Genomic DNA, 11952 nt, shown 5'->3' on the forward strand with positions numbered 1-11952 from the left:
CATGCTCCAAAACAGAGTCTGCCACTCAGATGAATATTTCACTCAGACTAATAAATTATTTCACCTGAGAGTGAATATTTCATCACCTCAGCAGCGATAAACCCTTGGGGCTGTTTTTCAGAAAATTTTAGAAAATTGTGTCCTTCTTAATGGAAATATGGACACAATTCCATTCTTGCTGTGTCTTCATCAGCTGGCTGAACACAGTGGTTCATATATTCACACTTCTCATAAGTGCCACACAGGGTGAACGATGTCATCACCTCCCTATCAGTCACATTACAGAACCTTCCCTCTAGTCTGCATCTGTGGAACTGTAGCTCTAGCTTTTTGTTAGCCCCAGCTGTGTTTAGTTAGCTTTGGAGCTAACTAAACACACACACACACACACACACACACACACAGCTCTGAAATGCAGTGATTGTACAATGCTTTATTTCAGCACGTACACAGCACCACACAGTGGCATGTAATATAGCTGTGTGCAGAGTTGACCACACATATGAAGGTGAATTTCATGTTATTTAAATCAGCTATCATGTCCCAGTAACAGTTAGTCCATTTAGACATATTTAAGAATAAGTTCCTGTTGAGTGCAAAAAATTCTTTTGAAATGTAATTTCTTCCAGTTTCTTCTCCATTCTCAAAACATGAATGAAACAAGTAATAGGCCCAAGAAAGGTCTTTCAGAAACTAGTAGACTGTGGAACTGTAAAAACTAGTAATTTAAACAGTTCCACTAGAATTTAACGAATAGTGCAAAGCTCCTTAGAGTAAGACTTGATTTCATTCTGGTTCAAATTTCACACACATTTCATAGAAGCACATCTCCAGTCCCATGTCTCCATACACTCTGGCCATGCCCATTGTAGGCCATGCCCCTGTCATTGTGCCTTCCACACTCCATGTGCATGTTATACATGCTGCAGATGCCCAGATGTGGAACCTTCAGAGGATTATGAATCAGGGGACTGGAATGAATAACATCTCTCTCTCTCTCTCTCTCTCTCTCTCTCTCTCTCTCTCTCTCTCTCTCTCTCTTTCTCTCCTTTCCTCATTCTGTGGAGTGAATGCAGCATCTGCTGACTGAAACAGATCCTGTCTGCATGTGGCCAAGTTACATGAACACACGTGCACTTGAACACACATGCATGTATAGGTTAATCCACTTCATATCAAGTTGAACTGTAAAAATATTTTACTATGTGTAGTGAGAGAGACAGGAGGGAGAAAGGTGGAGACAGAATGAGCGCAAAAAAGAACAGGAAAGACAGTGAGGAGAGAAGGAGGAGATTTTTAAGATGAGCTTCATCTCACCCTCTTTCACACTACATCAGTTCACCCCAATAGATCACAACACTGAGAGAGAATATCTATGACACACACACACACACACACACACACACACACACACACACACGCACGCACGCATGCACACGCACACACACATACACACACACACACACACACACACACACACACACACAACCACCACCAGCAGTAGGATCTAGGTCACATTCTTTCAAGTGGAATAGCAACTAGATACAAACCTGTAGCTGAAATCAATATACAGTGTACAACAATTCAATCATGTTGAAATACAGACAAGGACTGTGTGTGTGCGTGTGTGTGTGTGTGTGTGTGTGCGTGTGTGTGTGTGTGTGTGTGTGTGTGTGTGTGTGTGTGTGTGTGTGTGTGCGCGTATGTGTGTGTCTGTGCATGTATGTGTGTGTGTGTGTCCATGCAGAGAGTATATTTTAAACTACACTGTTCTTACTATAGCCCACAGACAAATGAGTCTCACTGCAATGATTGTCGTAGTATTTCTCTCTGTATTTCTCCCTGTATTTCTCCCAGTATTTCTCCCAGTATTTCTATTTCTCCCTGTATTTCTCCCTGTATTTCTATTTCTCCCTGTATTTCTCCCTGTTTTTCTATTTCTCCCTGTATTTCTCCCTGTATTTCTATTTCTCCCTCTATTTCTCCCTGTATTTCTATTTCTTCCTCTATTTCTCCCTGTATTTCTCCCTGTATTTCTATTTCTCCCTGTATTTCTATTTCTCCCTCTATTTCTCCCTGTATTTCTCTTCATCTTACACATCAAAAACTCCACAAGTAAAGTGACTGCCCTTTGAGTGCTTAAGTAATAGACAGAAGGTGAAAGATAAGGGAGAGAATAGTGGTGTGTGTATGTGAGAGAGAGAGAGAGAGAGGTGTGGATGTGTGTGTGTGTGAAAGAGATGGGTGGAGAGGTGTGTGTGTGTGTATGTGTGAAAGAGAGGGCTGGAGAGGTGTGTGTGTGTGAGAGAGAGGAGTAGAAGGTGCGTGTGTGAGATGTATTAGATCAGTACTATATGATCTAATGAGATGGGCAAACAGTATTTGATTACAGTTTACTGTGTTGTTTGATTACAGTTTACTGTGTTAAACTGCTCAAATGGTCTTTACTTTGAAAACAGTGAAAGTAGCAGAATACAGCTATGCATTTGTACAGTTGTACACACACACACACACACACACACACACACACACAGACACACACACACACACACTCACACACACACACATGCATGCACATAATTATTTTGCTACAGTCACAAATCCCATTAGCATAATCTCTATCATTCTATTAATGTACAAGACGCAGTGTCTGCTCTGTTTTCCTATGGCAAATAACGCTCTTATAAGACATAATAGTTCTTACAGTGCTCATTACAGACACTGTAATGCCCAGTCCACTGCATCGTCCTCCTCATTCCCTCTTCATATTATAGGACCTACTGATCTCCAGTCAGCTTTACCAGGCATCACCCTCTGCTCTCCCTCTCCATATCACAGGACCCACTGATCTGCAGTCAGCTTTACCAGGCATCACCCTCTTCTCTCCCTCTCCATATCACAGGACCCACTGATCTGCAGTCAGCTTTACCAGGCATCACCCTCTTCTCTCCCTCTCCATATCACAGGACCCACTGATCTGCAGTCAGCTTTACCAGGCATCACCCTCTTCTCTCCCTCTCCATATCACAGGACCCACTGATCTGCAGTCAGCTTTACCAGGCATCACCCTCTTCTCTCCCTCTCCATATCACAGGACCCACTGATCTGCAGTCAGCTTTACCAGGCATCACCCTCTTCTCTCCCTCTCCATATCACAGGACCCACTGATCTGCAGTCAGCTTTACCAGGCATCACCCTCTTCTCTCCCTCTCCATATCACAGGACCCACTGATCTGCAGTCAGCTTTACCAGGCATCACCCTCTTCTCTCCCTCTCCATATCACAGGACCCACTGATCTGCAGTCAGCTTTACCAGGCATCACCCTCTTCTTTCCCTCTCCATATCACAGGACCCACTGATCTGCAGTCAGCTTTACCAGGCATCACCCTCTTCTCTCCCTCTCCATATCACAGGACCCACTGATCTGCAGTCAGCTTTACCAGGCATCACCCTCTTCTTTCCCTCTCCATATCACAGGACCCACTGATCTGCAGTCAGCTTTACCAGGTGTCACCCTCTGCTCTCATAAGATGCCTGATGCCTATCACATACCCTCTCGTTGTCATAGCTGAAGATTATATCCAGTTCTGCGAGAGGGATCTGACATGTTTTATAGGCAGTAACACCAGCATACACACCAGGGCACACAAACAGTGCACATTAGAGAATGCAAGGGAAAAATATGTGATGCCAGAGCTTTGCTGAGATGGTTCAGGTGATGTACGATGTTTGGTTTGAGTGCATGAGGGCAGTAGATCAGAGACAGAGAGAGAGAAGGAGGAGAGGAGATTAAAGGCCAGCACTGTACCCTTCGTGTCCTCTATTTCTCCCTTGGGAATCATCCCCCTCTCCATCCTCCCATGCCCCTCCCCCACCTTTGCTCTGCAATATATCGTATGTCAACTGCCATTAAAAACCTCTCAAGTGTGTGTTATTCTTCATGCAAGTCAAAGTGTTGAGAGAGAGAGAGAGAGAGAGAGAGAGAGAGAGAGAGAGAGAGAGAGAGAGAGAGAGAGTGAGAGAGAGAGAGCATTCCTAAGCTGTGTGACAAAGACAACATTATGGGCACATTACATGTATTTGGCTGGCAAAACCTGAAAAGTGTTGTGTGAAAGAACACAGAAAGGAATAATGACAGTGAAGATTCCACTGTCACTATATATAAAGGTGAAATATTTAGCAGTAAGCACAATATAGTATGCCTTCTGCTGCTAACAGTGTTTAGTGAGTACTACGTATGGTATGTATTCAGAATTGCTGAATGTAGTGTGTAATATGCTGTTCTGTTTGGTTTGCAGTATGTTATATATATGCTTTGTAGTATACATACAGTATTCGGTGTAGTGTGTATCGTCGTATGCAGTGTGTATTATGCAGTATAGTGTGTGTAGCATGTACTGTGTACTGTGCTATCACACACACACACACACAGACACACACACACTAACTAAGGGAGGGGATTACAGAGTGGAATGAGTAGAGAGGTAGAAGACTTGAGCAGGTACACAATATAAAGAATAAAAGAACTGAAAAAAAAGAGTATTATAAAGCAAAGGGATAGAGAGATAGACAGAGAGAAAACAGAGGGAAAGAGAGAAAGAGAGAGAAATAGGCAAGCCAGAGAGGAAGGGAGAGGTGAGAAGGTGTCAATGACAAAGCGAGAAAGTGTGGAAAGAGATTTGGGAGGAGAGAGATACAAAGGAGGCAAAGAAAAGAAGGAGGCGGGGAGTCAGCTAGTGAGGTGATGTTGAGGGAGGGGAGCGAGAGGGAGGCAGTGTGTGTGTGAGACAGCTCTCTCATTCGCTGCTGACTGCGCGCGGGAACACAGCCTCTCCGGATCACGGGACCAGCCGCTGCTAGAGATCGCAGCACACACAGCCCAGCGACGGAGAGGAGGAGAGGAGCCAGGGACGAGCGGCTGCCCTCCGTACGCTGGCCCGACCCCGCTGAGCCATTCTCACTCGCACGCTCTTTCCTGAGGAGGCAGGGCGGCAGCACCAGAGAAAACACATACATATAAAGATATATCTATAACACGACTATACATATATCAATATAAAGTATGCCTGTTTTCCTAAATCACGGCACCTGGGTAAGACCTGCTTTCTGCGTTTGCACAGAAGAGCTTTAGCAGGCTGCCTGATTTTCAGGATTGGTAGAGAAGCCTGTCTGCTACTGGGCAGTCTATATGGCTGTATGACTATAGGGTAGTCTACATGTCTGTATGATCATAGAGCAGTCTACATGGCTGTTGGGCTTCAGGGCAGTCTACATGTCTGTATGACTATAGGGCAGTGTGCGTGAGTGAACAGGGTAGGATGGTGCTGGTTGCTAGGATGGGTATGGGGAGGGGAGGGAAGTTAGGGGGTGGGGGTAGAGGTGAGGGGCGGGGTAGGGGGCGGGGTAGGGGGCGGGGTATAGGTGAGGGGTGGGATGGGGGCGGGGTAGAGGTGAGGGGAAGGATGGGGGGGTAGGAAGTAATGCCTATAGGTGGAAATACAGGCAGAATTAAAACAGGTGCTGTGCAGGACTGTATTGGGGCTGGTATTGTTTTGCCATGTTTACTGTGTGTGTGTGTGTGTGTGTGTGTGTGTGTGTGTGTGTGTGTGTGTGTGTGTGTGTGTGTGTGTGTGTGTTTGTGTGTGTGTACACATGTGTATGTGTGTGGGGGGTGGGGGGTTTTTGTTTTGAAAGCTCATTAGGTTTAGGGAGGCAGAAAGAGACTAATTCAGTAATTCGGTGATCTCATTCAGCTCTCTACCTCTCACTCCCACTCGTGCTCTCTTTGCCTCGCACACACACACACAGCCGCATATACACATGCACACACATAGAAAGAGGCACTTCCAGAATTGTTTGGGTAAATTGTGTGTGTGTGTGCGTGTGTGATGGATAAAGAGAGCAGAAGAGAATTTGAAAGGCTAGACAAGAAAACAAAAACACCACAAAGTGTCTCAAACGATCTGAAATCTAAAACATCTCCAATGAAAAACAGAAAATCTATATAAACAACCCCAAAATACTAAAAATATTGACAACACATACATACAACATTTTTTTCTTCTGACCTCTGAAGTCTTTGGTAAAAACACATGCTTCATGAGAAGGTACTTCTCCCTAGTGGGCAATCATTCAGATGGTGCTGCTTCTTTGTGAGGTGTTGTTCACATGGTACTTCTCAGTCAGGAGTCCATTACCAGCTAAATATTTTACCATCTGTCCCCAAAACAACCAAAGCTTTCAACCACACAATCTCAGATGTGTAAGCGTTAGCTCTGCTAGTGGAGAGATCTGGACGAGGGTTGTGTGGTGTCAGAATCAGTGGTGCATATGTTGGCTAAGAGTGTGATCTGTGCTGGGTGGATGTCAAACACACACACCACTTCACCAGGGAACTGCATTAAATACATACTCCTCTTTTATACAATACTACAACAAACTCATTTCTCACAGAACCGTGTCAAACTCAATTTGCGCTTCTACAAAGAACCATGTCAAAATCTGTCCATCCGTAGAGAAGCATATCCAGCACCCCCTTTCAGGGCTCGGGGCAACTAGCTCTACTCACATCTGCCTGTGATCTCTGTTCACAGGGGTGACCACAGAGCTGTACAGGCCAGGACAAGAGATAGCTGGACAGTGTGGCACACAGCTCGGATTATAGGGGAGACATAACATTTACAAAGAACACATCAACCTGTAAATAGAAATTTGGGATGCATTGTGCCTCTTTCTCACTGCTTGCCAAGTGTTTGGTGGGACAGGGGTTGCCGCAGATACGATGCATTATCCATATCGTCAAGGTCACAGATGGGTTCTAAAAGTGCCATGGAAACAGCTTGGTTGTCTTAGAGCCCAGTAATATGGTTACAGCCATCATGTGTTACAAGCGTTGTCGAGGATACGGACAGCCGCATTGTGAATGAAGTGGACTGATCCTTTGGGAGGGAGGTACCATGCTGGAGTCCAAGCCCCTGACTGGGTGACTGGATCTACTGGATATTTATCAAGAGGCCTCAGGGAACATCATCTGTGGGTGACACTCTGATTCTCCCTGCACTGTCTCTCTCTCTGCTTCTCTCTCTCTCTCTCTCATTATCTATCTGTCTCTCTTGGTTCTGTCTCTCTCTCATATGTGGGTGTGTAGATGTCGTCAGTGATTGTGTTGGGTGCTGAGCTGGCGTGGACAGATGTGCAGTCCAGGGTGATTGATTGTCTCCCTCTCTCTCCATCTCTCCTCCCCTCTCTCTCCCTCTCCCACTCTCCCTTTCTCTCTTCCTCTCTCTCTCCTTCTCCCTCTGTCTTCCTCTCTCTCTCCCTATCTGTCTCTGTCTCTGGCTGTAGTGTTGCCTCTGTGCTGAGGTGGGCAGGTCTGTGCCAGATCAGTGAGTCCACCTACTCTCTTTCTGCATGACTCCACCCCTTCTACTCTCTTCTCTGCATGACTCCACCCTTTCTACTCTATTTCTGACTCCTCCCACTTGCTCCCTGTGTAGGTCCAGTACAGAGCCTGCTACCACAGGCTGTTCTTCACCCCTTGGGGCTGTTCAGGAACCCCTGAGCACTACAGGGTGAGAATGACATTCCGCTCACTCTGTGCCCTTTTCACTCTCGCCCTGTGCATGGCGACCCCTTCCTACACCCAGACCACCGTCGCCACAGACATACAGGTGGCCAATCGGACGGTCGTCCCGTCCGGCTCCCCCGAGCTCAAGCTCACGCCGGCGGGTGAGGATGACAGCATTCCCATTGGAGGCAGCCGCTGCTGGGGCTACTACGACGTGATGGGCCAGTGGGACCCGGCGTTCAACTGCAATGCCGGCATTTACCTCTTCTGCTGCGGCTCCTGCTACTACCGCTTTTGCTGCCAGTTCCGCATCCACAGCCTGGACCAGACATCCTGCTCTAACTACGACACACCCGTCTGGGCCAACACAGGACGGCCCTCTGCCCCCGTCACCGAGGTGCAGGAGCAGGCGGACCGCGACCGCACACACATGATCGTCTACATCATCTGTGGAGTGGTGGCCATCATGGTCCTGATAGGAATCTTTACCAAACTGGGTGTGGAGAGGAGCCGAGGACGGCAGACTGATATGAGAAACTCCAGGTATATGTGTGTGTTTGTGTGTAAGTGTGTGTGTGTGTGTGTGTATGTGTGTGTGTGTGTGTGTGTGTGTGTGTGTGTGCGTGTGTGTGTGTGTGTGCGTACTGGTGAATTATTTGTGTTTTTTAAAGTTTTGGTCTATAGTTAAATGGTACATAGTAGGAAAAGGTGGGATATTGTGGTCACACTTGCAGGATGGGTAAGCTTATGGCAACTGTATGAGGAGTCTGTTAGGGGCAATGAGTGTGTAAGGCATGCTGAGTGTGTGTCTGAGTGATGACCCCTCACAGAGTGATGATGAGTGTGTGTGAGGGGATATGAGGAGTGTGTGTGAGGGGCAAAGTATGTGCGTGAGCGATGCTGAGTGTGTGTGTGTGTGTGTGTGTGTGTGTGTGTGTGTGTGTGAGGGGTCATGAGGAGGGTGTGTGAGGGACAATGTATGTAGTGTGTGTATGGGTAGTGTGGGTAGTGTGCTGGGTAGTGTGTGTGTATGATAGCATGTAAGATATTTTTTATCACAGCATGAGATTTTTGGACTTGGACATTTGTAAAGCTGCTTTGTGACAACAACAGTTGTAAAAAGTGCTATATAAATTAATTTGATTAGATTTTAATTTGATTTCTTATCACAGCATGAGGGATGTGTGTGTGTGTTAGTGATATGGGTTAAGTGCTAGATGAAGTGTTACCACTGTACAGGATGTGATGCTGATTTATACCTCTGTAGTAGCACAGCAGAAAATCCACAATGTAAAGCAAGCTATTGTGTGTGTGTATGTGTGTGTGTGTGTGTGAGAGAGAGAGAGAGAGAGAGAGAGAGAGAGAGAGAGAGAGAGAGAGAGAGAGAGAGAGAGAGAAACAGACTGAAAGCAGAAAGAGGAGATTATATTGATCAGCACAGAGAAATCCAATCAGGCCAGCTAGGCTGGATCCAGTCAAGTGAGTAAGGACATAAAATCTATTTATATAGCTCAGACTTAACAACGCAGCAACTTCACAACACTAAAAAACAAATACAAAAACAGCAGAATTCTATGCACAATAAATGTAGAAAATGCAAAGCTGGTACAGTAGATTTACTCAAACACCTGTTAAGGAGTACATCTCTTTAGCTGTGCTTTAAAAGAATCCACAGAATGGGGACAGGAGTGAGCAAAGTGTTCCAACCTCAAACGCTCAAAAGCGAGTGTGTGGACCATGCGATAGACCCGAGCTCATTTGATCTAAGAGAGCAAGCTGATGCATGAGGATGGAGTCGATCACCAGCATAAGTGGGAGCCTGACCATGCAATGCTCTGTAAGTAATGGGAAGAATGTTAAAGTGGATCCTATACACAACAGGAAACCAGTGGAGAGATTTTAGTAAAGGGGTTATGTGGGATTGTCTATTGAGTAGTCATGTAGCAGCATTCTACATTGCCTGCAGACGATTTATGGCAGATCTACTAAGCAAGTAGAAACGGACATTAAAATAATCAATGTGAGGACATTATAATAATCAATATGAGGTGAAATAAAAACATGTATGGGCATCTTTAATATTTGAGACTATAGATCTCAGTTTACTAATATTGCATATATAGTCAAAACATGATCAGGTCAGTTGCTTAAAATGAGTGTCAAACAACAGGGACTGGTTAAATATAGCACCTAGATTACACTGCAATCCACTCCCCACACGCACACACACACACACACATACATACACACACACACACACACACACACACACACACACACACACACACACACACACACACACACACACATGCACACTCATGCACACATACACACATACAATCATGCACATGCACACACTCACACACACACATCCAAATAGACTCAAGCACATACACACCCACACCCACACAAACACACGCACACACACAGACAGACAGACACACACACACACACACACAACCACCACCACCAAGCTGGATCTCTTATAATTACTTACACACACATACGTACATGTGCAGTCTAGGCCACAGTTCTAACCTAATAAAGTGACAGGTTGTGGGATGGTATGGGACAGTGACTACCATCTGAAGTGTCTCGTTAAAGTCCCACATGCAGGAAGAGAGGACTTCAGGACGCGGCCTCAGAATGTAGGGCAGAGCATATAGGGTTCTTTCATGGGGGTCTCTAAGAGGGTAAGAGTGAGAAATGGACTGATAGAATAAGTGTGTGTGTGTGTGTGTGTGTGTGTGTGTGTGTGTGTGTGTGTGTGTGTGTGTGTGAGTAATTATAGACTGGGTATGTTCTGCTTGTCCACAGATTTACAGAATCTATGTGTGATTTTTCCATTGTGTGTTGATGCAATGGCTCACTAGCAAGTTTAATGAAAATGGTTTTGAATTACTCAGTGTGTGTGTGTGTGTGTGTGTGTGTGTGTGTGTGTGTGTGTGTTTGAGAGAGAGAGAGAGAGAGCGAGAGAGAGAGAGAACCCAATTAGAGTAACTCACTTTAATAATATATCATGAATCCAGCGTGGCTTTCACAGAGACTGAGTGGGTGATTTAGGTCACACGCACTCTTCCTCTGACTCTCTCTTTCTATATATCTCTCTTTATCTGTCTTCTATCTCTCTTTCTTTGTGTCTCTCTTTCACACATTTTGCTCACAGTTGTTTCTTCCCACTCTCTATGCCCCACTCTTTCTCACTCTATTCTGGATGAGAGAGTTTATTTGTTTTGACTGAGTCTATTTGAATCTCGTGATCCTGCACAGAGCACAGATTTCTTCTCAGTGTGGTTAAAAATGCATCTCTGTCTTTATGGTGGAGACGAGTTCACTGGCAGTGGAATCATTAATGCTTCAAAGTAATGGTGCCAGCAATCTGTAAAGACCAGCATACAGCAGCAGGGACACAAGCCCTCTGTTCTCTCTAAAGGCACACGCACACACACACACACATGCAAGGCCGTAAACACACACACACACACACACACACACACACACACACACACACACACACACACACACACACACACACACACACATTCATGCTCACAAACACCCACACATACACACACACACACACACACACACACACACATACGCACACACACAAACACACACATATGCACTATACTCACTCACATACATTCATGCAGACAGAAAAAGAAATACAAACATGTTTCTGGAGTGAGCTGTCACTAGGGCAACCTGCCACTGCTTGATAAAATCCCCAATTTTCTGTTCCTGAGCCAAAGACCAAAAAGACCCTGTAAAATGCTCAAGATATTTTCTAAAAATGCACACACACACACACACACACACACACACACACACACACACACACACACACACACACACACACACACACACTCACACACACACACAGCACACACACCCACAGTATTGTTTTGACGTCACCTTTCTCTCAGGGTTCATCATTTAGTGAAGTAGCCTATTGCATATTGTTGCACAATGTGTGTGTGTGTGTGTGTGGGTGTGTGTGTGTGTGTGTGCGTGTTCTGTGTGTGTGTGTGTTTTATATTATACAAATTTTAAACCAGCTGATGTCCTGTACACATAAGCCTTCAGCATGTGGTAGCTGATGAACAGAAATAGACTTTGTGATTTTGCACATCTCAGAGATCCAGAAAAAGCATACAATTTTAGTGATAAAGGTTTAGAACTTCCCCAATATTCTCCAGTACTTATCAGATTTTAATACAACTCCCAGCATTCTCCAGTAATCGCAAACATTCTAATGTTGGCAGCTGTCCTTACAATTTTCAGTAAAATCCTGACAAGCTCAGGGAATTAGTGTGAATGTAAGAGAATATTCTAGCAACCCACAGGCTGATGTCTGGGCTTGCCTGGGTAAGAGGAACCA

General features: G+C 45.2%; 1 protein-coding gene across 2 annotated transcripts in view; it reads left to right on the forward strand.

Moving 5' to 3' along the window:
- Positions 1-4824: 4824 nt before the first annotated feature.
- Positions 4825-11952, forward strand: part of LOC113589465 (protein shisa-8) — a 44080-nt gene continuing 36952 nt past the window's right edge. The window contains exons 1-4 of one of the 2 annotated variants that reach the window (XM_027029145.2): positions 4825-5093; positions 6595-7033; positions 7346-7386; positions 7498-8111. In XM_027029145.2, the coding sequence (XP_026884946.1) occupies positions 7579-8111 (533 nt within the window). In that variant the 5' untranslated portion in view covers positions 4825-5093; positions 6595-7033; positions 7346-7386; positions 7498-7578. The remainder of the gene's footprint in view (positions 5094-6594; positions 7034-7345; positions 7387-7497; positions 8112-11952) is intronic. The other variant, XM_027029146.2, reaches the window with a different exon arrangement.

The sequence above is a fragment of the Electrophorus electricus genome, chromosome 4 (genome assembly GCF_013358815.1).
Source record: "Electrophorus electricus isolate fEleEle1 chromosome 4, fEleEle1.pri, whole genome shotgun sequence".
NCBI classification, from domain to species: domain Eukaryota; kingdom Metazoa; phylum Chordata; class Actinopteri; order Gymnotiformes; family Gymnotidae; genus Electrophorus; species Electrophorus electricus.